The following is a 24,542-nucleotide window of genomic DNA, read 5'->3' on the forward strand; positions in this document are numbered from 1 at the left end:
AAAAGGAATGAGAAAGACTTTGAATTTCATCAAGTGTGCCTATTTTAATACCCGACACGTTGCAAAAAAAGTAAAAATCATCTGACAGTTACCAAAAAAAGCGAGGGGTGATTGGTTAAAACATGTGGGTTTTTAATTGAAAACAGTTGATTTTGAAAAATATCTTTCATCATGAAACTTTTAACTTGAATCTCCAACGTTGTTTCGGACAGAGTTAACGAAAAACAAATTACGAAACACAACAATAATACCAGAGCTTGTGAATATTATTTTTACAATGCAACCTGCACCTGTCAACCAAGTCGTTTTGCATTATAATGCACAGGAACAGCAAGATTGTTGATTGGTGCTCGTTGGCATTCTCATCGTCAACCGCTATCTGTTCGAGAAATCTGATTCTGTCCGGTGAACGAGGTAGCCAGAATCTCATTGACAAATTGCAAGGTCTCATTCGTATTTAGAGTCCGTGAGAAAAGGACTAATTTACCAAACCTCATTGTAAAGTTTTCATTACTTAAAGAAACACATATCGTTTATTTTAAAACGAAAGGCAATAGTTAAGCTTATAAACGGCAGCGGTTTATAGAAAGATTTGATTTCAAGATAGTGCAAGAATAAAATTAGCCACTATACAAAGATTTGTTTGTGGGTAAAGAATGTAATTAAGAAAGTAGGTAAAATACGACATACTTTGTTTTTAAACGTTTTGGCAGATATGCATGCATCATCAATAAACCATTGAGTATGAAGCATATCGCTATTTTTGTGAATATTCATGCCATTAAATTAGTATCGCTAATTCATGACATTATGAACAAAAAGGTTCGAAGCGGGAAAATTCTGGCTTCGAAAGTGCTGAAAAACTAAAATGCATGTCCAAAACATTCGTTCCACATGGCATTTTAAACTAGATCAGGCGATAAACACGTCTAAAAATAATTCAAAAAAATACAAATAAAACTTATTCTGCGCAGGTGTGGGAATATTTGGAAAAAATTAATTATGCATCTGTGATCATCGGCTATTTAAGATCAAACTAGGACCGGTTCATTCATAATTAATTGAGCCATTGTTCGGTTGTCATCCCAAACCGTATGTAAACAGCAATTGAAATGAATTTTCGTCCAACACAAAGCCTCATCCGATTCCACGCGAATACGTGACGTCACAATGTTGGTACGTATTCAAACAACGTCACCACGAGAGAAAATCAGTTAAGCGATGTTTTGCCCAAAACACTTAAAGCTTCCTTAGCGCCTTAAAATCGCCAAGGAGTTTATCTCAGGTTTCGTTACTTAGGAAATCCATTACGCTGACACCAGACGTGTATACTTAAAACTATTTGGGTATAGGCAAGATAGGTTTTAGTATACGCTTGCCTGTACTTCCAGTTTTCTTTATAGTTTTAGTATTAAGCAGATTTTTATGTTTGTGTAGTGTATAACATGTTGAATTTGGTAAAAAAAAAACTTGAAGTACACTTATGACAATACTTTTATTTAGAGTTCATCGAAAGTATTTTGAGTTATAGTTATCCTATATTATACAGTTTTTGTAATGAGTGGCAATATGGCCATATCTGCGTTTGGAATGGTGGATATTCCATTTCAAAACCTTTCCACGTCAACTGTTAGTCAATCCTTGGATTCAATACCTACTAACTCAACGACTGTGTAAGTATGTTACCACAAATTAAAATTTTTAAATGAGCACTGTCTTTTTTTAAATAACTTTAATGCCGTTCCAACTGATTTCAACTAAGTTATATAAGTTTATTTTTGGTGGCGTCTAAAATAGATTATTCTATATTACAGACCATACCAGGTACCGTTTAGTGAGGTCGATGTCATTATTTCGGCAGTACTTTTTGTTACATTTCTTGTTCTTGGAGTTGTAGGAAACACTTTAACGATCGCTGTTCTTGTTTCAACCAATTCCCTAAAGAGGTAAAAGTAAAATCTAATTTGTTGTGTCGCATAATTTAGCACGAAAAGTTGACTTTTAAAGAAGTAGGAAGCTTACATTTACATAAACGGTTAAACTTGAAGTGCTTGATTCTAAATGGAATTTACTTAGCATATAAATTGCATGTGTTCTTAAAAGATAATTAACAAAACTCTTTAAAGTTAATGCATTTCTTAACGTTGCTATTGTTTTCACTAGAAATGTTTACTTTTGAGATTATTTTTCAGGTCCATTTTCAACCAGTTTATTTTGAGTCTTTGTATTTCCGATCTGGTTTCGGCTTTGATAAGTTGGATCAACTTGTACAGAAGAACCTGGGGTTTTGAACACTTTGCTTTGCCCAATGCATTTTGTCTGGTAAGAAAAAACAATACCAACATGTCGGAATTTCTTGAAGAGTAACATAAATGTTGATTACATTGTTTGAAACAGATTTAAAAGTCGGACTGCTTTTCGGGGTCGGGTTTCGAAAGAGAAAAGTTAAACATGGACTAAATTAGCGTTAACAGCGATTGAGTCTAAAACAACATACGAACTCCTTACATGCACAAGATCTCTGAGAGTTTGTTTTATACGAAAGCATTTGGTTAAAAACGGTCTAGGATAAACAAACCTGTAGAAAAATATGACAATAATGATGCCGAACGAAATACACACCTTAAAATTCTACTGCTGGCTTGGACTAACGGTAACAGCATATACTTTGCTTTGCATGATAAGACGACATTTCTAGCTATAAAAAGGATCATACTTTTATTGTTTAAAGATTATCGGAATGTTTTTCACCTTTCTACTCCATTCATTTTATCTCGACAGGTATACTGGGGTGTTGACATATGGACTTCCTACGTCACAGCCTGTCATATTCTCAGTTTTGCGATTCTTCGATATATTTCAGTTATATCGGCAAACTACATGAAACGAATCACTGGTTTTTATGCCAAGGTTAGAAAGAGGCCTCACGTGAGAGCAATTCTTTTATATGATATTTTGTAGCAATTGTTACTTTTTGACGATAATTGCGTTTCAAATAGTACCAAGTTATAGTATAATGCAAATTTTAGAAGTAGAATCGAATTTTAAACCGCTAAAAAGGTAAATCTCACATTTTGCTGCGGTTCTTCTTTGTACCAAACATGACAAAGTTTTCAGCACATATTTAGATTATTGTTAAAAATTACCTACAATAAAAATACTTATTTAAGACGAGAGCTAAAAAATTGGCATATTTGTATCTGTTCAGTTAGTTCAAATAATATCCTTAAATCATCCACATAAATGGCCGAATTTTATTTTTCCTGACATGAGTTATATTGTGATCAGATTTGGATCAGTGTGATTTGGTTCGTCGCTTTCTTTGCTGGTTGCGTTCCTATGGCCCTGTTCAGTGGTGCAAGAGATAGAGATAGGTCTTCACTGTTGCCAGTTGCGAAATGGCCTTCGTGTACACAGAACGAAGAATGGTATGAAAACGTATTGTTGTATGTTAACATAATTGTTGTAGTTTGAACCCTTATTATCAATTCCAGAACGCTTTTGTGTACGCATCCTGATTACATGTTCTGTGTTAAATTTTAATGGTGATCAAATGCCTCCAACTGCAATACGGCAACAGGTGTGAGACCAACAAACCATCGAGCAAGAAAGCACCAATTACGAGTTAATACCGTATCACTAATGTTCTTGCTAGATTGCTCGGTTGAATTGAGTTGCTTGGCAATAAAAAAAACATAAATATAATCGGGATTCGTATTACATTGCGTCTTTGGTTTACTGCCTAAAATGATAAACTGTTGTCCTCCTACTTTACGTGATTAAATGTCCCTCAAACACACATAAAATAATCGGGATTGGTATGCAGTTGCGTCCTATACGTATTAAAACCGTAACCTAAAATTTTTGTTTTGATTCTATTTGAATAAAGAAATAAAAAAGCCATTGAGCCAAAACATGTACATATTCCAATTATGTTCACTAAGTCAGGGGTCGGCAACCTTTTTTGCACTGCGGACCGTTTTTTAAACTAAAATTTTATCGCGGACCGGTCTTCAAAAAACTACAAATATTTAGCAATAAAAACGATTAAATTAGGTTATCATCCCCGGGATACATGGGCAAAATGTTTTATAGCATTTAACCTAAAACATTATACGGCCCGGTAACGAACTCCTCGCGGACCGGTACCGGGCCGCGGACCGGCGGTTGCCGACCACTGCAGTGACTGTGGTTTTTAGGAAACTATTCTCCAATCTCAGTCGCCTTGAGTTTTCGTTTTGTTTTGCGCAATTGTTTTGAATTTTATTTTGCAGGTTAGTGACTTACATCATATACAGCTACTACGCCTATTCAATCTTTTTCTACATTCCAATTGTCAGCGTGGTTATTGTGTCGCTGTTGATTGCAACCACCATGCTCAAGGGCAGAAAGCAAAGGACGAAATCTTTATCACAAGTTGCCATGATAAAACGAAGGCGCAAAGAAAAACAAGCAATTCTTCAACTGGCTTTGATCGTCGGCTCTTTTCTATTGGGATACGTTCCTTTCACAGGCGAGTGATTTCATTGTAATTACTTTGACCGAGCACACTGGATTTTTTAAGCTTGTAATCAGAACATCATCATAGGAAAACCTTTTTGGGAGGGTTTGACTTCAAAACAAATCATACTGTTCTTACGGGACGTCAAAACGTCGAATACTTATAATAAAACTTCAAGAGCAATTTTTTGTTTCGTTTATAAACCTTGCTCTTTTTCTCCTGTATAATAACGAAAAACGCAGACCATGCAAGGGGCTGCAATTGTACTATGAGCAAATATATGGTTTAAATCCCTATACTCAGACTCTCGTCAGCACTTTGGATTTGCGGGATTATTGCTTTCCATTTTTTCCACACATTTTCTTAAACCTTTCCGGATTCTCACGCTGCATTTTGGCCTGTTTGTTTTCCCGTGAACATTCAGGTGTTCAATTTTTCTCAATCAGCTTTTAAATACTTGCTTTTAAATCTATCTGGCTTTTGAGAGTTGATTTACGGCAAATAACATTTGTAAAACAAGTGTTTTGATAAAGAATAACATCGCAAAAAATGATTTTAACCAACAGACACACAAAACCAAGTTTAAACTGGCCATCCAAAACAACTTTATCATCACGGCGTTTTTGCCTCACTAATCTTTATCTGTGTCTTTATTTTGAACTAACCATTTGTATCTGTTAATTAGCGTTCGAATTCTACACAATCAATTCGACCGACTCTGGCGACGGAGCACTGAAAGCAGAATGGAGATTCGGAACATTTCAATACATCTGCCTACGTTTTTCCGAGTGCCTCAACCCTGTATTTTACAACCTCGGCTCAAGGTAGAAGCAGTAAGGTTAATGGAACGCGCGAAGTTATTGACCTCGATAAAGTCCTGGTACCAAGCAAAATCTAACATTCGTTGATCGGAAAGATTTAATCCGAAAATATTGTATAACGTAAGAACGTGTAAAAGTAACAAGCCAATAAGTGATAAGCTGCGGACAGTGCACAGCGTTTCGACCTATAGGGCAGTGGTTCTCAACCTTTTGTTGACCGTGGCCCCCTAGAAGTAACTTTTGGGCCTCGTGGCCCCCTTTATTGAAGCCTGTATGACCTGTGCCCCCCTGAAAAAAATGTAATTGGCAAACGTGTGTTGGAATTCGGTTCTAATTTTGGCTTTAACCTGTCGAATAGACTAAACGAGAATCTGTATTCGTGAAAAACCTTAATATAGACAAATAGTATGTGAAATAGTCGATTAAATTAGGGAATACAGTTGCAACACACGCTTTATTATGTGCATTAAAAAAGAAAATGGCCTTTAATGGATGTTTCTGGTGAACTTACACCCATGGCCATAACAGTGTACACTGTCTGCAGCTTAACATTAGAAACTTGTTTATGACAACGAGATGCAACTTGGAATACAGAATATGGAATATTTTGTTTGTTCTAGAACAATACGTTCCAAGTTAAGGTTGCCCTCTATCCATTATAATTTCTTTATTTTTAATTGTGCAATGCAAACAACATTTACAAAACTTACCCTCCTTATGTGTATATTTCATGCATTTACTTTCATTAGCAAACTTCGTTGTGAGACGTCAAAATTCTGTCGTCGTTTATTCGGTTGCCAAGACAGAGGATCAGAACGCTCCACCGAATCAAGCGTTGGAGCTGAGACACATGCACGGCCGGTTGTGTATGTAAACGCAATAGCTTCAGGAAGACCGTGATCGCGAAACCAAAATCTAAAATCATCACTTCTTATTTAACACACTTTAAAATGTTGAATTACGGTTGTTTATATATTGTGCCTAAATCTTCATAGATGTTGTTTTTCTTTCTTACGCCAAGTTGTAGTTTAATGCAATGTAGCATTTTCGACAAACTAACATAATCATTTTTTAAAGTGTATTGTAGCGGTTGTCATGCGAAAGCATTACATTTAAAATCATAAACTTCTAAAATTACCCAAGTAATTTAAACGTATAGCGTATTTTTATGTGTCCTAAATTTCGTGTTTGTGCGTTGGGGATTAGGCCGTCCCAATTTCCCTTCGTTACGGAGTCAGGAAGCTTTTGGTTTCCAGCCGTGCGCCTGCAAATGTGATTTCGTGTTCCCTGCTGAATTTTGTGTACCACGTGTTTTGCGTTTCGTTTAATAAAACACTCTAGACACTCTTCGTTCTGGAGTCACGACTCTGCTGTGCACACTCTGCAGTCTGCACACTCTACGCTCTGGAGTCAGAACTGGGAACACACTGGCCTCAGTCCACAGTCGCGACGGGCCATGATGTCAACAAACTAACGGCCGCCCCCACAGTATCCACAAAACATAAGCGATTGTTTTTCAACCATCTAAATCGTAATAGAAAAAAATCTCATCTACATCATAAACTCTAGATAAGCCTACCCTAGAGCAGTGCAATATAGTTTCCCCGCCCATCCCCCAACACAAACAAAGCTACAAAAACGTGTCAAAAAATCTTGCCAATTGGCGTGTGGTGCATTGGGCTGATAACAGGACATGAGTAAATGTTTATCAACAACAGGGGCGGAGAAGATAAGGAAGAAGCTCATTTCTCATACCAGGGAACTGAACTAATAACATCATATTAACATAGCGGAGTTCGCCTTACACCCAATTAGTAATGGACACCATCGGACTCTAAAGTCATGGTATAGGGTACTGGGACAAATTTCTCAGTATTTGATTAGATGCGTAAAGGATTTCCTTCAGATGTAGCTGACAGTATAGCGCCTATAGCGGAAGACTGTATATTATGAGCGCACGATATGACAAAGCTTGCAACAACGTCAGGTATAAAACACAGTTTGCAAAGAAAGTCAACAATACGGTTTTGTAAAGGAAGCAAGCACTTGAAGACAAATTAAAAGTAAAAGGTTTGCAAGAAAAAAAAGAAAACAGTATAAGAAAAGTTTTTTGGGGTACGTATATTGTTTGTAACAGTAAATTTTAGTTGAAAACTACATTGTATTTCGAACATTTTTCATTTTCCATTTAACAGGATAAAAGCCTAGAGTTTCATGTTTTTAGGCAAATTGAAAAACTAAAAATGCCTTTAAATGTTTCCATGACATACGGAACATACGAAATCACAAATTCAACGTTACAAGATCTGACGACAAACACAACGAATTCGTAAGTGCAACATATTGGAATAAGGCTATATGTTTATCAGTATTATCACTGTAAAAAAGTTAGTTATGGAAATGTCTGCGTAAAAATATCAAATGTTGTTAATTAGAATAAATGTAGGAATAAACTAAGTGACTCTTGTGAAGCTAAAACTTATCACCGGAATGCTTTAAGTTAACTTGTAGCTGCAGCGCGTTCTACCATCATCCACCAATTGTGCCCTCCACCGTTTTGCGCTCCATAAGGTTTTAACGTTGCGCAGCTATTTCCGGCTTGGTGATTGTTTAAGTGCAATGGCGTCGATATGATTTCGTTCACCAAGCGAAATAAACTCAACTTAACTCAACTCAAAAGGAACTTACCACTTTCAGCCCCTAAAAACAGTACAAAGTACAGTTGTTCAACAAACGTTTACTGTAATAGGTAATTTAATGTTTTAGGCCTTGAAATATTTACTAACATTGACTTAAAGGAATGCAAATTAAGTTCTAGGTTTAGCAGGACTAGAAACGTCAATAAACGGATATAAAGCAACACAGTGTTACTTTTATTCACCCCTATTTTGCGACCCGCGAAAGTCATATGTTATTTGATGTTTGTTTTGTAATAGGTCGTACCAACTTCCTTTCAACCAAGTTGATGTTGCGGTGACAGCTTTTCTGTACATTTTCCTTCTGGTACTTGGAGTGATAGGAAACTCGCTCACGATGGCTGTTCTCATTACAACCGATGCATTAAAGAGGTGGGATTTTAAACACAAAATAAATAGCTTAATGTAAGAAGCATTTACAGACATATAACAGAGCTGACCGAAAAAAAAACAAGATACTATTGCATGTTATTTTCAGATTCGTAAATTTAAAGCAAAAATATCATCGTTAGAAAAAATAGGTAGAACACTAAACGCACTGCTTTACTATTACAATACAAAATAAAAACTATAATTATATATCATATTGCATTGTGCACGGTTAATTTAAGATCAGAAGGTTATTTTTACCACAGTTAACCACATAGGCTTACTATAATAAAAACCATATTTGTTCCTCACACAAAGAAGTTTGTTCGGGTTTCGTCCCCGGGAGTATCCTGGGTTCGAATCCCGTGAACGACAAAGGGCAATTTTCAGTTCTCGGACTGCCGCCTGATTGTCGAAAAATACAATAAAAAAAAAGAAGTTTGTTAATGTTGGTTTCAGGAGTATTTTCAATCAATTCATTTTGAGTCTTTGTGTCTCCGATTTGGTGTCGGCATTGTTCAGTTGGGTCAACTTATATCGCAGAACGTGGGGATTTATGTTTTTCGACTTACCAGAAATACTATGTAAGGTAGGTTTAATCATGACAACGATTGGTGTAACAACTGTCAAGAATATATTTACGAGTCAAGCTTTCTTTTTCTTCTAGTCATTTTTTTTCAATTTTTGTTGGCATAACATCTCGTTTTTCAAAAAATATCGAAGACACTGGTTTTCAAACTGTAAGCCATAACCCAGCAATGAGCGATAACGTAATTTTAGTGTGCCATATAACCACTTGTAGCATCGGGCCACGGAACAAAATCGTTCTAGAAACCATTGGCCGTTTGGGTAAAACATGGTATTTCAGTCTGTGTAGACATTTTCAAAAATAATGGTAGCAAAAAATGTCAACCACTATTAGTAATTACAAATTTAACAAATACGCATTTTGTATTGATAGATTTACTGGGGGATGCACATCTGGACATGTTACGTGACCTCCTTACATATTTTAAGCTTTGCGATGCTACGTTTCATTTCTCTAACTTTTGTCAAATCGCAAATCTTGAACAAAATCACATCGTTTCATGCAAAGGCAAGTATACTAGTGTTGTTATTATTTCTATAAATCCTATTTCTGCTGATGCTAGTGGGTTAAGTAAAATCAGATTTATAAACGGGTCTCAAATTGGGGTCTAAACCAGTTTGAACCCACAATTTTGTTGCAATAAAAGGCCCGAAAGTTACAATTTCCTAAGTTGAGATTACGAGACAAATACGGCCAAGTTTAAAGTCAGGCCGGATTCAACTCCCTATCATTAACGCTAAAGCAAGATACCGGCCTCAACCTGGCTCCAAAAACAGACACGACTTATAACGCACACATTTGTTTGTTTAATCGGTTTGGCCGGTCCGGTTCCCAATTTTAGACCCTAGCAAATTCAGCAAATTTTCTGACGTGTTTCAAAAATTGAAACTTAACAGATTTGGATCTGTGCGATTTGGTTGGTTACTTTCTTCTGTGGATGCGTTCCAAGTTCGATATTTGTTGGTGTTAAAGTGCGAAACAGAACATCACTTTTTGTTACTTCTAAATGGCCTTCGTGTACACAAAACGGAATATGGTAAATAGTTTTAAATTGTGTTGGTATACCAAAGTTACCAACATTTTTGTAATGTAAACAACAATAGGCTACATGTAAATATTGCAGGTTTTGACGTACAAGTACTTTAACTAAAAATGATACTTTTTACACTTTAAAATCCTTATTTTTTTAGTATTTAAGGATAAATATGGCCTACAACGAATGTACGATTGATAAAGTCGCCGGAAATATAACTTTACACAAAATTGTTATGTTTTTACAGGGTGCCAACATACAGAATATACGCATATGTGTTTTATCCAATTTTTCTCTGCGTACCTATTCTTGTTGTGGCAATTGTTTCTGTAACTACTTCAATTGTTGTTGTGCGTGCTGCTAAGAAACGGGCGAAAGTTTTGTCGCATACATGCACACAAAAACACGGAAGCAAAGAAATTCAAGCGGTTGTCCAACTAATGCTAATAGTGGGCAGCTTTTTGATGGGTTACTTACCTTTTACACGTAAGTTAACAAAAGTCATAAGTTATCAAATATATACAGAGAATATTCTATTTTTATCTTTCTCAGTGTACGAGTTTATTACAACCAATACAAACGCTTTTGGAACACATGCCATGACATGGGATTGGAGGTTTGGAACATACTATTACATATTTCTACGCTTCTCAGAATGCCTTAATCCAGTATTTTACAATCTGGGAGCAAGGTATGAATTAACAAACTGTGAACCAGAGTTAGGTTGGGTTCGAGCTTTGGTTTTTGTAACAATCGGGCCTGACTTTACGTTCAGTGTCCGTTATTGTTCCAAATGTAGGTTTTACCGAGCAAAGTTGCTGGATATAACCTAATGCCCAACAACCCTAGAAAGTCTTGTTCAAGCCATTGTCTACTATTGTCCATTCTGTGTGTCTTTATTATTATAGGCCTGTCAATCAAACTTTCTGATCTAAACGGGCTTCTACAAAACGATTTGGCATTTATCTTAGCATTTATACGAGCCTTGACATATTTCTTTTTGCCAGGAACAATCTGTTCCAACTCTTTGTTCGTAGAAAACACGTAGTGCATCTCACGACAGCCCAGGTCTAGGTTTACTTTTAGCAGGGATTTGACTTGTAATTGTTAAAAATAAGGACTCAAGTCAAAAACAAGGTCAGTTCTTAGAAATAAGGACAAAAACTTTTTCTAAGACATTGCCCTTCAAAATAAGGTCAAATCTTGGAAATAAGGACGGTATGGCAACCCTGGCTATAGTCCATACAAAAAATAATCTTCTGCCCAACAAATGTCTAACCATTTCTGTACGTAGCTTTTGACACAAAATAGTGCAATTCGCTGCAGCCAATTTTTTGATTTTAAAAATAATCATTATTGATATTCTACAGAAAACTGCGCAGAGATACGTGGGAGTTTTGTTGTCGCTTGTTTGGAAGAAAAAGATCAGATTCTGTGGTCGTTACTTACGATCACTCCCCCACAACCTCACTCCATCAAGCCGTGCAAACTCGTGTCCACATCTAGACAAGATAATAACTTCAGAGCTGTGTTAATAAGCTGTGCCTAGAGAAGTCGAGAGTTATTCAAAGTCAAGGAATATGATGGTGAAAAACAAAATCGTTCGGTAAAGCGATTTTAGGTCGTATTAACTTCATCTTGCTTCTTTATCCCGTTTTATGGCGTTAAAAATTGCTATTTTTCATTTATTTTTATCTGTTATAAAAACTTAACGCTGGTATGTACAAATTGTTGTTAATTACTCCCTTGAATCAAGCAAAAAGTGTAGTTTTCGGTCTTGGTTGAAATACCAGCAGAGCTAATCTTTGTACGGCAGCCATACCTAAACTTCCAGACCCACACAAGCAAGCATAAGATCGGCTCAAACAGACTAAATGCCGTTAACGCGACAGTACAGTACACGACGAAAACGTTTGTAAAAGGGAAAGGTGCCAGAGAAAAAGTGAAATACAAAGTTGCAAGAGTCAAACCACAAATGGCATTTTGAACTTGAGTGACCGCTAAAGTGCGCATACTTGAACGGGGGAAACCTTTAAGGGGCGCTGCAAGGTAAAAAAATTAAAGTAGTAGGATATAAAAGTCAAGATATTGAGACTTTTTTAAGCACTTGTTTACGAGTGCCTCAAATCAAGTCGAGTCACCTTAAAGCAAGACTCAACTTGAGTCGAATTGTAGCCTGAAAGTTATTACATCTCCACCTTTTACGACAACATTTATCCAGCAAGGCTAATAAAGCTTAAAGGGCCCATGAAAAAGTTTCAAAACAGGTTTACAATATAGAATAAGTAAAACATTGACTAGCAACCAATTGACAAGTTGTTATCAAAATGGTCAAGACTGAAAATGCCTTGTTTGCGCTGTTTTCAACTGTCTACAAAATTGCTAAAAAGTTATTTCAAAATGCCCGCGTGGTGGCGCTCGCAGTTGCAACGTCGCGAGAGGGGATTCCCCCTAAACAAAACACTGAAGAAATCGAACAATTATGAGAGAGGTAACACTGTAAGTTTGGCGGTGAAAAAAAAAGGTTTCAAATTTTGGGTTCATGGCACAAAAATGAAAAGTTTAAGTTCACGATTACTGTATACTAAAATCACAATCACATGGCTCATAAAACCGACTGTTTAGAATTTAAAGGCAAAATAAGTACATGCACAATTGTGCCATTGTGCGTTCGGTTGTACTTATTTTGAATGTAGGCTAGAGCTTTTTTTCATTGTCGACGTGTTGTCTCTTAAAAATCAAACAGGTTTTTAAGTTTTTTGCGTTACCTTGACGTGTACAAAACATAAGACTTGATAATATAGAAAAAGTACGCAACCACATGAAACGGGAAAGAAAAAAATATAAGGCAATTGCTCGAGTCCAAGGTTAAAATCTAAGGTCTTTTGAAATCGGCCGACGGAATTATGTCACTAAACCAGTTACGTCATCGTCAGTTAAAGTTAGACACGAAAACACAGTGACGTCATAGCTATATTTTCGATTTCATACATAGTTTTATTTCGTCTATCGCAAGAGCGTTTAAATTATTTGACCCACATTTAATGCGGGTTTAAAGGTGAATGTCAATTAGTGCCAATTAGTTATGAATAATTGAACACGTATTCCATTCAATTGCGTTAATTTACACACCGACCTAAAAAACAAAATAAAACATTTTGAGCCAATCGCAGTAAAAAGTAAAGGAAATAAACAAACAGATATCGACCATACTTTGAATGGCACGTTGCCAATTTGGACAAAGCACAAATTTTCAAAAATTAAAAATCAAGTTGTACGGTACGATAAACCTATGGCAGAATGGGCAGTCACTTAACGACTGTTAATGTAGTTGTCAATGAGTTTGTAAATGAAACACAGTTTGTACAATTATCAAAAATCTAACCAGCCACAAAGTGATTGTTACTAGACTAGTCATGTTCAATAATAATAGTTTTTGCGCAGTATTTGGTTTAGTTTATTAACGTGTAAGGGGTCAGCCAATTGGGTACATATTATCTAACATTCACCAACCTTTTTAAGCCAAGAATGGAAGGTTGGTGTAAAACAAATCCGCATATTGGGGGTAACAAGCACCGGTATATCAGACCACTGAATAAACTAACTTTGTACAGAAATCAGAGTTGGCAACACCATAAACTTTCCTTTATGTTTCATGTTAGTACAGAAACTATTTTGACTAGTTTCACAGGTGGATTGTTTCCAACATTGGGTACAGCATACTTCGGCAGATGTGTCATTTTGCTTGAAAAAGTTCATGACATTTCTACTTCATTTCCACTTCCGCATTGGCAGTATCATCTCAGCAACAAGGGATTTCTCTAAAAACGCGAATAAATATGAAGCACCGCGCAAGGGGATACCTAAATAATAAAGAGAAAAGTATGAAAAAAGTGGGAGCGAAGTGAGAGGCACTGCAATGAAGAAACAAGGGAGCATGGAGCATCGCTGCCTTCACTTGAAATCTTGATACCAGCGCCGCCGATTTCACAGCTTGCACACAGCCCCTTGGCAACGGTCGCTATGACAGCACGACGCTTGTGTTGTGATTGACTGATAGGTGGTCGGCGCTCACTGTGCGTCTGAGGGAATGACGTTTGAACTTGTCTTCACAGGATCGGGATGTCGCCTGTGGACAAGATACAGAAAAATGGTTACTAAAACAGTCCCATGCAGGTTATGTTTTAAGCTGTTTTGGGTAACAAAAGATTTCTGTAAGGAATTTCCGCACAACCTTTGCATTTTGCCTTTCATATCAGGGTTTCTTACTACATCAACGAATGTAAGTGTGTTTATTAAACCTACAAAATAAGTCTAGCAGCTGTCTACTTATGTCCATTTGACCTGTAGTATACAAATCATATATTCACGTGACCAAAAAAGTCATTATGGGGTCAAACGTCTCAGAAAAAAGTGTTATTGTAATCTATTGCAATATACTTTTGTGCTGATGCATATGTTTGGTTTTGCTGTGCCCAAGTACTGTAAACTGGAAATAAAGTTTAAAATCATAGAAGACAAAAAAGTAAATTAGGCTTGTACTCGAATGACAGATCCTAATTCAAATAGTAACATGCTGTTAGGGTATAAGCACAGTAATGTTTTTTGTCTTGGTGTGTAAATTATATGGAAAGCCATACCAAGTGTGCTGGCAAATTACTGCCCTGAAAACTAAGTTAATGTAAACTGTGTAATATCCCCATAAATCAAAGTCAAAAAGATTGTACAGAACAATCAACGCGTTTCGAAACAACCATTTTTGGCCAAAGCATACTATAAAGTATAAACCTTTGCTAATTACGCACGGCTTGGGTAAAGATCAGTTTTGAATGGAGGATACTAAGATATGTTTGGTCGAAGATAAGAGCGACACACATCCAATAGTAGCTGCATTAAACCGCAACTATATTAGGCAGATTTTATGTGCCATAACGCAAATCGCAAAATTTTACAGTATAAAAGCTTTATGACAGATGCATGTTAGATTAAGAAAACATTCTCGCCAAAAAGTATTTTTCATAAAAACCGTTTCCCACAAAACTATTAAAAATGGTAAGTTAGGCGAGTAATGCAATTTCACTCTTAATTTCTGCAACAAACAGATAATTTTATGGTAAGTATCTTTTGATTAGTAGGTGTAACAAGGCAAAGCGCTGGGTACCACAAGATGCGCTCAGTGACTTTGCACAAACAGCAGTTTCCCGAAAACACAAAGACAAACAAGCACAGACAATATTTGCACGGGCGTCGACGGACAGGTGTACATCAACCTTTTCAGGTGGACATGATACATTATAGTTTGGACTGTGGATGGCCATACAGCTTCTCATGCTCAAAATATGTAAGTTGTAATTAAGATGTAAACTTGGTGCCTCTCGACCTGTTTACGCCCAATTTAATTACTAAAAAAACTCTTCAATGTTGTGATTTACATTCCTTATACTAAGGCAAAACACAGTGCAGTTGTGAACAAGACCTTAAGATTTCTCTTTGAAATGAAATAGGGTAGTTACATTATATTTCTGTAGTTTCGTGACGTCATCATTCTATGACGTCATAGTTGATAATTAATTTTTTAAAAGAAGGTATATGACATTCAGCGGGTAGTTTTCAGGGGTAAATATAATGAAAAGCTTACGAAGCACTGCACTATAGTAGAACCTTCCAGTATGGTTTTGTTATAATATTTGTCTGTTAATTAAGCATTCGTTGAGTAAATAGAAGTATTTGCGAATGAAGGAGTGGCAATGAAAAGCTATAAGAAAATCTGCACTTGTTTAACGATGCTTGTAATTTTGTATCATAGCTGAATAATAAAATGTCTGTAATCCGTAATTAACAGTTATTAGTAACAACATGTCAGGTTATAAAAAGCAACATAGAATGATACTTTTGATATAACTAAATTGTATTCGTGCTGTGTGCAATTGTTCGCACAATCTCGGACAAAAAAATAAGTGAAAAGGGTAAAATGTAGACTGTATGGAATGGCCCATTCGTTTAATCCGAAAAGACACAGCAAGTTGTTTCGTCATTTATGATTGCGAGGGGATCGATTTTATGATGTTTATCAGTTTCGTATATTGTTCATTAATTTTATTTTGTTATGGTGACAAAGGTGTTCATAAACACAGACCCACTAATGTCGCCCATGTATAGACGATTAAAAGGCAAAAAAGTCAAATCATAGCGCCACACATAGGGGTGTGTGTGGAATAAGGAAATAATTTACGAAGGATAACTGTAATTAAGTACAACCTGCCAATTACCAACGGGATGCAGATGAAATTGAAAGTTCAGGGACATAACAGCGTTTCTCAAAACTCAGCTTGACATACATTTTGTGACCTTTTAATATATTTTTTGGGGTAACAGGTGCATCTTTACCATGAGTGTATTTATGGCAACAAAATGATTAACAACGCATGGCACCTGTTTATATACATGACGCAATTAAAACTCAAATTGGTCGCGTCAGCTTGAGGTAAAAAACTGGAAAATATATTTTAAATGTATTGATAACATAGAATTGTATCAAGCGTGTATACATTCTTTTCCGTCATTCAGCGTTTACATTTTTTCAACAATTACTAAACTTTTGTAAATCCGACCTAGACGTCCATAAAAGAAGGAAGTAATAATAGTGAACTAAAATCTTAAAAAAAAAATCTAGTCATCAATGAGATTTGAAATCTCAACTCTATAAGTCCACTGCTAGGGACTTTGGCTGTAATCTTGAATTAAGGCTTAATAATGCTACAGTATTTGATCTTGTACTTTATACACCATTACGTTCTGAAACTGTGCAAAGGCGGCCATCACCGCCACTAAAGCTTTAATGGTGTTGACTTTAAAAACACATGTTGACTTTAAAAACACATTAGGCTGTTTTGTGTATCTGCTCAAATCCTTAGCATTTTTACGAAATTTGGATACAACACAGCATTTTGAAAGCCTAAGACGCTGATAATTTAGCTATTGCAGCAGCAGAAATTTCGACATTTAAACAGCCGTCCTCACCTCGAGTTTGGTAGCTCGTTCTTTGCCCAGCGGTTCCATGGGAAACATAAGGTTGTGGGCGGTGGCGAGAGTTCGAAGGTCAAAATAATATTTCGCGTATACACTGCTGGGAACGTTTATGTTGAAGTTGAGCAATGTAAGAAATTGCCTTTCCATTTCATTCCTACAGTAATAGAGATTCGTTATGATTTAAAAAAATAAAACACGATTACAGGGACTTTTTGCCCAATATTGCAGCAAGACAACAAGTCTTTGTGTTTACGAAACTAGGCAATACGTTTTCCTTGACCTTGAAAAAATACTCGATTTTACAAAAATGACGTGGAAATATACGTCACGCAAAAAGCAATGTGACCCACGGGTCGCAATTAGCCACCTCACACTGACGCACACATCTTTCCACCTTTCTGGAAATAAAAGGGCAAATCTTACGTCAATAAATCAATATGGTTTATGGTGAAAGCGTTGGTGGTCGGCGGTAGCGGTAGTCGAATTGGAGAAATTGACAAGAAAGGAAACACCCAGTAAAGTCAACCAACAAGCCTGTCTAACTCACTGACCAAATATCGTTTTTTTCCACTCCTGTCTACTTAGCAACTTTCCTTATATTAAGGCCTGTCAATTTTCGCTTACATCTTATTTTAGACCGTTTTTACGTAAATCGATTTCGGGACGTTTTTGATTCGGCCTCAAACACCCCAAAACTGCTGTATATGTTATTTTTAGGCGCATTTAACATAACGTGGATATGATATTTTTGCTGAGTCAGCATGAAATGTGTGAGTGTTCAGGTTACGCTCCATGGACGGCAGTTTTAAATTAGACGTTTCATTGATGTTTCGGCGTTTAAAAGGGTATCAAATCCAGTCCAATATTGCCGAATAGCGTTTTTTGAAAACGCATTTACTGTCTCACAACCTTTCAAGTTCAAAACCGCTAAACCAAACAGGCCATGAAAAATACCTGTTAGGTCTTTGCAATGCAAAATTTTTGCTTCAGCTACAATACTTACATATCTTCTACAGAAATGTCCTTTAGAATTTGACAGTAATCAACGTTCCAAACTGCTTGGTCGTCCCACACTTTGGAAGCAAGCAGGATCGCACCTAACGAACACAGCCATTATGTATATTGGCAGTAACGTGACGAGTCGACTTTATGAAAGGTCATGTTATTACTTTTTCAGGAGAAAAGGAACAAAAGGCTTTGCCACTAAATCAGGCGTGAAAAATTGAAGCTATGCAGACAGCCATAAGCTTGCAGAACAAAATGACATGAATATATGGCTTAAAGGTTAAAAAATCGAAGATTCCGTTTGAGCAGAAAAATGTCATTTGAGCATTGTATTAAAAAACACTTTTTTACAGCTGTAGGATTTTTACAGCATTTGTAATTTGTCCAAAGCTTTCAATACTGATAATCTTGTAATTGAAGACAGGCAAGGCACACCCAGCCAAAAACAGGATGTACCATTGGTGTAAATTGCCATGGAAACACGAACAAGCAATGGCTTTGCTCCAAATTTGAACTCTGAGAAGGGCAAATGCTTAATGAGGCAATATACCAACCCTGATTTAACAAAAATGTGTTAAACATCACCTACCAAGCAAAATTCTTTTCCAATTGGCAGGACATATTTTAATTTCTGCATAGGTCAATAACCTTTCAACATAAATCTGAAAAGTAGTTAAAATTGTTTTGAACTGAACAGGTTGGATAACATTTAATAAACACTTGGTATGATTACTTACTAATGTAACAATAGCACATTCTGCTGTTAATTGGGCAGCACTGAACAAAGTTCGAATGAACTTGTAGATTTGTCGGTGATCGGGTTCCCTTGAAGCATAGTCAGATGGAACTCGATCTCTCTAAATAGAAACATATATAACATAAAGATTGTACATATATTTGAAATTAAAGGTCTATAACAATGGCGGAAAGGTGCCCATAACAGACATAGAATGCTACTAGCTTAGTATTAACATGGTTCTGTTTGTCAGAAAGCAATTTTGTCCAAACTGACAGCAAGAAAATTATCATGATGGCATTTTAAAGTTGTGTAAAGTCTATGCCTTGCACCCCCGAAAGAAATGACTACAAGATTAAATTACACATAAACAGATTGCAACTCTTATGACGACATTTGAAACTACAACTTACTGTTAAAGGGTGTTGTTTTTCATCAAATATATCAGGTTTCAACCGTTCCTCTTCTCTTGGATACTTTATATGATAATAAACAGCCAGGGCAACACTGCAATTTCATACCACACCCAGTTAAACCTAATGAGTTTACAAACCACCTATTATCAGTTTTATAATAACACACCATTTTATTGAAGCTTTTATATTGGGTTGGCTCACAGTGCTGTCATCAATGTAAATTGTTGAACAGGAACTACGGCGCTTGTGTGCATTGGAACCCGGGGATGCCTGGAAAACAATACCAAAAAACGATTTGTTACAGGCTTATTTCCTTGACACACTTTACAAAAAAGCCAATGAAAATATAAATGCATTCAATACTCACAGAATTTAGGATCTTCGAGTTTTCGAGAACTGTAAAAAAGGGTGAAAACAAATCTTTAATGTAAATAGCTTTACAAGACAAGGTAAAAAAAATAATATTTCACATAAAAGTTGTTTTAAAGCAGCAAATAGTATGCAACATAAATTTAGGAAAGAAATTTACTAGTACATGATTTGAAACAAAATAAAACACAGCAAATAGATGAAAATCACATTGGGTGCTCATGGCAACAGCAAGGAAATCCTATAGCTACATGAACTCTACATTTCTTGTATTTTTGTATTTTTTGTTTTTCTTGGCATCTATTTAACCTACTTACTTTCAGAATGTGATTTGGTGATAAAGATGGTTCCAGGACCTGGATGGTCAGATGGTGTTTGGGTTTGGTCAATTTCTACGAACAAAAGGGAAGAATTATACATACGTCTAATATTACAAAACTAAAGAATATGATTAAATCTTGTTTTGGGCAGTTGAACATGCACTTTTAATTATGTAAATTTGTGGCTATTGTTACAGTTATTACTGAGTCAGCATGATACTTTTTGACAAAACAACTTTCGGAATAAAATTAAGGGTCTGGGTAGCAAATGTATTTGCTAACAAGCTGAATATGTGCAGCATACAACCAGTTTTAAATGTCACATCAAGCAAACATAATAAATACATGACACAGTGCAATCAAACACTTTCAAACAACTTCAAACAGATGAAATGTTGAGTGTATGGAATGTTGAATTAAACACATTCTTAAATACTTAACACATGTATTTAAATTAAAAAGTTATTAATTATACTCTACAAATAAATTACACTGTAGATCAAATTGTTTTACCATCTGCTTGCTCTCTATCACTTATGTGTTGTAGCTTGGATTCATTTCCATCAAAAACTTCTAATGATTTCTTTCCTGTACTGCGCTGTTGTTTTGATTTAGACCTGCCATCTTTTTTGGAAACTTTCGGTGACGATGATGAAACACATCCACATTGCTTGTTTCCCATTTCTAATGAATTCAAATGCTATCCATGCACACAGTGTTCAAAAATTCGAGATGTTATTTGGTTAACCTTCAGTTTCATGTACAGAGTTCTTGTTATTGACTAGCAACCTGCATACAGTAAAGTCAAACAAAAATTACCATTTTCAGAAGTTATCTACAGCCAAAAAAATTAATTTTAATGTGGAATTGTAGCGTTTGTTCAAATTCGTCACATTTAGTAACATCTTAGGTTTTCTGCAACTTTTTACGTTTCTTGTAACTTGTAAGTATAGAAGATCTTACTGTCTGATTGTCAAACTTATGTGTAGTTTAGGTACAAACAGTTGCCCAACTTACTTTAAACTTTGACCCGTCAGTTTGGCAACAATTCGTTTCACTGAGCGAAATAAACTCAACTCAACAAAACTCTGAGAAATTTGTGACAAAACAACGTAAAAATGCTTTGTAATTAAAAAATATCAACAAAATTTAACGCAACAACAGAAACAAACCCTAGTTTGCGTCACAAGTCAGCACAAACGAATTCTCGAACAATGTGATTATCAACCCACACAGACAATTACATACAGATTACAGATCACATATATGAGACATCTGCAATTTTGCACAAGCACAACTGCGTACAAGACTAAAGATTTTTGCGCCATAAACTTTTAGGCATATTGTTTCAGGTACTGTAACACAAAATGAAACTACGATTTCGTTTTGAAGTTATTTTCTGTTGCACTGCATATTGTATTTTTTAAGAATGTTCTCTATTAAACAATTAAACTGTTAATACAAGTAGAGTAACAAATATAAAAGTTACAAAAAAATTTGAAAAATTTGATAAACCTCGACAAATTTTTGATATATACTGTACCTTACAAAGTTGGAAACGTTTAGCCAAAGTTCGATGATCTGTATTCAGTGTCTTCGCAGCTTTGAGTGGACCAGCGAAAACATAAGAAGCCACATTCAGAACACAGAAATTGTCAGCATACTTCAATTAGAAACTAAGGTAAGTGTTTTTAATTCATTAGGTTTTGTTCCCAATTTGGAATATACGCTACCATGATGAGCTTGATCGACTCCTGGAACTGATACAGTCTCGTTGTATCCCAGTGATTTATCTGGCTTAAACCACCCTGCTTGTTTTTGAACGTTTTATTTTTAAGCATTTCACGTACCAGCTCGACTGCGTCTGTTATTTGAAAACACCATCTGACAGCTGAAGCTAAAGATTGGACACACATTAAAACTGGACTGGTATAGGTTATTTCAGGTGTCCAAATACTTGCAAGTTGTAACTAGACATATTTTATATAACATTCTGTGTATGTATGTACGGAGCGGAATACAATATTTAATCGTTATGTTCCTCCATCATCTTGTTCACGATGTCTTGTCTGTCCAAAGACGGAGAAGTTCTACCAGAAGAATGGTGAGAAGATATGGTCGATTCTTTGCCTCTCCGGTAACTCGTGTCGATTTCGGATATTCTGGACCAAAATGCAGTTTATGACCATTTTAAGTGGGCTTTGTGACATCAATACGGTGGCATAGTTTAACCGAAAGTTTTTCATTGTTATGTGCACAATACAATTTCTGTTGTGTAAACAATCTTCGGTGTCCAACTTTTAATTCAAACATTCGCAAAAAGATCGAAGATAAAATGGGTTTCTACCGAAACTACCGAAATAATGTTACCTGGCTTCCTCTCCAGCTAAGACTTTTTGGTAGATGCCTATCTCCTGCTCCAGACTCATGTTCAAACTGTGCAACTTTTGATATCCTTTTAAGTACTTTCCCAAATCCTATGCAACAATTCAATGTTTAAAAAATCACTGTTAATTTTGAAGCTAAAACAAATCTAAAGGTCTTAACAAACACAACCTCTTTAGTGTCATCAAGTTCGTGATGAATTTTGTCGACCAGCTCCTTATTTTCTTCACTCTCTCGCTCCAAACGATCGTTCAAATCTTCTATAGATTTCTCCAGACCGTTGTTCTGCAAATTTGAAATTAGTAGGACACTATTCGGTTATTGTAGAACATAATTTGCCCTTTGTGCACCAATGCCAGCGAGGATTTTTTGTTCCTGCAATTCGTGTTTAAACCCCACTAAGCAAAACCGTTCAAAAATCGTACCACTCCACGCAACTGCTCCAACTCCCTCTCAAGACGAATGATAATCTTCTGCTTCTCAGCGACTTCCATACGTTGTTGTCTCGCATCGTCTTGTGCAGATTTCAGCTGTTTGATCAAGTTGTTGACCTGTATGGAAACATAGGCTACCAAAATTTGTTCGTTGATATGAAATACGCAAAAAGTCACTTAAACATTTAATAACCACATGTGAATATGAACACCGTATTGTGACATTATAAGTTAGGTGAAATAAAAAATGCGATTTTTGGTTCTTTAAGTATTAACTTATTTTTCAAATATACCGAAGCGTACAGCCTACAGAAGCATAACATAACTCAACCTTATCTTTGTAGTAGCCATCCAAGTCTTCAAGTGACTTAGAGTTGAAATCTTCGTACTGCTTACGGACGTTAATAATCGCATCGTTAAGATCTGGAAGAATTCCTGGTTCTGCGCTAAACACTGACTCTTCTAATGGTTGAAGTTGATCTCGCAAGTTTTCCATTTCCTTAAAATGTAAGTACTCTGTTGATTTTTTTTACTAGTGGTGTTTTATTCTGCAGATAATTAACATTATTATTTAGGCTTTAGTGTATGGCACGGGTTTCCAACCAGGGAGGAATTTTAAAACTTGTGTTGGGGAATTTGCTTTAACTTTGCAAGTGGTTTGTACATTAGCTCTGGGAATATGACTTGCAAAGTAAATAAAAACCCCAACTTTAAGGGATTTTTGTTTGGTTTGGCATCTACTATGTACTATGTTAGGAATGAATGTAAATGGTTTGTCAATGGGGGAACCACGTTTGCTGACAGTGAGGGAACCACTGGTGTATGGTTAGAAGTCTGCGTATGTGCAGTTAGGACTTACTGCTTCATGCACTTGTTTCTCGAGAGCAAGACTCTCAGACAAGTTTTCGACCTTAGTCTCCAGCTTAGCTCTTTCCAATGTTGCGTCATCCACATCCTTAAAATGCATTATAAACGCGATGTTTGCAAGTTTTTTTTTAAGAAGGTTATTAATGTTTCAGAAAAACGAACACATGGAATAAAAGTCATTTCTCGCAATTTTATAGGCGTGAACGCACACTATAGATTGTCATCGAAATACTAACCTTGCGCAAGTGCTTCATGTCCTTTTCCAGATCTTTCGAGTGATGTTTTTCTGATTTGTATCTGCGTAAAATGTTTTGGTTATGGCTAGCATTGCGGAAAAAATATTGTTGTGAAATAAAGGTTTTTCCATCATACTTAGCGACTGCCTCTTCGCAATCGATCTGTATATTGACCCTTTCAATTTCAACACGTTTGTTATGGACTTCCAAGTCCTCAATTCTCGCTCGAAGTCGCTAAAAACACAATATTTGTAAGTTGTAAAGTAGAAGTTAAGCACATCTGGGAATTGTATTTTTGTACCAACTTTTCGACATTCTATTCAGGGCCTTCATCACTGAACGCAAGTAGTACAGAGCACGATGAACAAAGGAAAAAAAGAATAAAAAACGCCTATACTGTGAAAATACTGTCCCAGTGTTATTTACCCTGATGAATGCGACCTGCATAGGACGTCGAAATGTTGGTACAAAAATACAATTCCCAGGAGAGCTCTATAAAGTTGATATCATGCCTGGCAGCAACAGCTTATAGAGGTTAAGTACGTTATTGACATTGTTGGGTTAAAATCCAAAAAAGCGTAGTTTGTGACGTTCAGGTTTTCCAGCTATTTTTTAACTTATTCAACTGTAGCCTATATTGTTTTGAAACAAAAACATTTATCAATCACTGTCAAAGTGGTTTTTAACCTATTGGTAATTAGAGTAATTTCCCAGAGTAATTTGTATTTTTTAGGGT

The 24,542-nt window shown here is 36.1% G+C and overlaps 4 protein-coding genes and 1 long non-coding RNA gene across 6 annotated transcripts; 3 read left to right on the top strand and 2 right to left on the bottom strand.

Moving 5' to 3' along the window:
• The first annotated feature begins 1,562 nt into the window (after positions 1 to 1,562).
• On the top strand, positions 1,563 to 6,671 carry LOC145204699 (growth hormone secretagogue receptor type 1-like). Its single transcript, XM_080077291.1, has 8 exons — positions 1,563 to 1,673; positions 1,815 to 1,946; positions 2,193 to 2,322; positions 2,782 to 2,910; positions 3,289 to 3,428; positions 4,275 to 4,513; positions 5,181 to 5,325; positions 6,072 to 6,671. Exons 1-8 carry the CDS (start codon positions 1,570 to 1,572, stop codon positions 6,220 to 6,222), a joined length of 1,170 nt encoding a protein of 389 aa, XP_079933417.1. The 5' UTR covers positions 1,563 to 1,569; the 3' UTR covers positions 6,223 to 6,671.
• Positions 6,672 to 7,233: 562 nt separating this feature from the next.
• Positions 7,234 to 11,729, top strand: LOC145204227 (histamine H2 receptor-like). Of its 2 annotated transcripts, XM_080076710.1 has the most exons (9): positions 7,234 to 7,437; positions 7,547 to 7,651; positions 8,259 to 8,390; positions 8,847 to 8,976; positions 9,349 to 9,483; positions 9,873 to 10,012; positions 10,257 to 10,495; positions 10,562 to 10,700; positions 11,380 to 11,729. In XM_080076710.1, the coding sequence occupies exons 2-9, from the start codon at positions 7,566 to 7,568 to the stop codon at positions 11,513 to 11,515; spliced, it is 1,137 nt and encodes a 378-aa protein (XP_079932836.1). In that variant the 5' UTR covers positions 7,234 to 7,437; positions 7,547 to 7,565; the 3' UTR covers positions 11,516 to 11,729. The 2 variants fall into 2 exon arrangements, with proteins under 2 accessions (XP_079932836.1, XP_079932837.1); XM_080076711.1 differs by lacking the exon at positions 7,234 to 7,437 and having other exon boundaries at positions 7,522 to 7,651; positions 10,562 to 10,625.
• Positions 11,730 to 11,865: 136 nt separating this feature from the next.
• LOC145204229 (cyclin-Y-like) lies at positions 11,866 to 21,036 on the bottom strand. The gene is made up of 11 exons (XM_080076712.1): positions 20,902 to 21,036; positions 20,398 to 20,673; positions 19,882 to 19,956; positions 19,563 to 19,591; positions 19,362 to 19,465; positions 19,193 to 19,286; positions 18,781 to 18,900; positions 18,633 to 18,705; positions 18,042 to 18,135; positions 17,030 to 17,192; positions 11,866 to 14,138 (listed from the first exon to the last, which is right to left on the bottom strand). Exons 2-11 carry the CDS (start codon positions 20,564 to 20,566, stop codon positions 14,031 to 14,033), a joined length of 1,029 nt encoding a protein of 342 aa, XP_079932838.1. The 5' UTR covers positions 20,567 to 20,673; positions 20,902 to 21,036; the 3' UTR covers positions 11,866 to 14,030.
• Positions 21,037 to 21,519: 483 nt separating this feature from the next.
• Positions 21,520 to 24,344, top strand: LOC145204230 (uncharacterized). The gene is made up of 3 exons (XR_013853456.1): positions 21,520 to 21,565; positions 23,048 to 23,210; positions 24,131 to 24,344. It is a non-coding gene; the product is annotated as an uncharacterized LOC145204230 (long non-coding RNA).
• On the bottom strand, positions 21,526 to 22,928 carry LOC145204536 (neurofilament light polypeptide-like). The gene is made up of 5 exons (XM_080077126.1): positions 22,887 to 22,928; positions 22,695 to 22,820; positions 22,441 to 22,554; positions 22,255 to 22,361; positions 21,526 to 22,046 (listed from the first exon to the last, which is right to left on the bottom strand). Exons 1-5 carry the CDS (start codon positions 22,926 to 22,928, stop codon positions 21,911 to 21,913), a joined length of 525 nt encoding a protein of 174 aa, XP_079933252.1. The 3' UTR covers positions 21,526 to 21,910.
• Positions 24,345 to 24,542: the final 198 nt, after the last annotated feature.

Source organism: Phallusia mammillata, chromosome 8 (assembly GCF_965637545.1).
Source record: "Phallusia mammillata chromosome 8, kaPhaMamm4.hap1.1, whole genome shotgun sequence".
Taxonomy (NCBI): Eukaryota; Metazoa; Chordata; class Ascidiacea; order Phlebobranchia; family Ascidiidae; genus Phallusia; species Phallusia mammillata.

Bases quoted from the DNA above. Each gene is read 5' to 3' on its own strand.
- LOC145204699 (XM_080077291.1), top strand. From the start codon at position 1,570: ATGGCCATATCTGCGTTTGGAATGGTGGATATTCCATTTCAAAACCTT. The intron at 3,429-4,274 runs GTATGAAAACGT...TTTATTTTGCAG, and splicing joins TGTACACAGAACGAAGAATG to GTTAGTGACTTACATCATAT. The intron at 5,326-6,071 runs GTAGAAGCAGTA...TACTTTCATTAG, and splicing joins TTTTACAACCTCGGCTCAAG to CAAACTTCGTTGTGAGACGT.
- LOC145204227 (XM_080076710.1), top strand. From the start codon at position 7,566: ATGCCTTTAAATGTTTCCATGACATACGGAACATACGAAATCACAAAT. The intron at 7,652-8,258 runs GTAAGTGCAACA...GTTTTGTAATAG, and splicing joins ACGACAAACACAACGAATTC to GTCGTACCAACTTCCTTTCA. The intron at 10,701-11,379 runs GTATGAATTAAC...GATATTCTACAG, and splicing joins TTTTACAATCTGGGAGCAAG to AAAACTGCGCAGAGATACGT.
- LOC145204229 (XM_080076712.1), bottom strand. From the start codon at position 20,566: ATGGGAAACAAGCAATGTGGATGTGTTTCATCATCGTCACCGAAAGTT. The intron at 18,901-19,192 runs GTAAGTTGTAGT...GTTTCTATTTAG, and splicing joins AAAAACAACACCCTTTAACA to AGAGATCGAGTTCCATCTGA. The intron at 18,136-18,632 runs GTAGGTGATGTT...TGTGTTCGTTAG, and splicing joins TTGGAAAAGAATTTTGCTTG to GTGCGATCCTGCTTGCTTCC.
- LOC145204536 (XM_080077126.1), bottom strand. From the start codon at position 22,928: ATGTCACAATACGGTGTTCATATTCACATGTGGTTATTAAAT. The intron at 22,821-22,886 runs GTTTAAGTGACT...GTTTCCATACAG, and splicing joins TTCACATGTGGTTATTAAAT to GTCAACAACTTGATCAAACA. The intron at 22,555-22,694 runs GTACGATTTTTG...TCAAATTTGCAG, and splicing joins TGGAGCAGTTGCGTGGAGTG to AACAACGGTCTGGAGAAATC.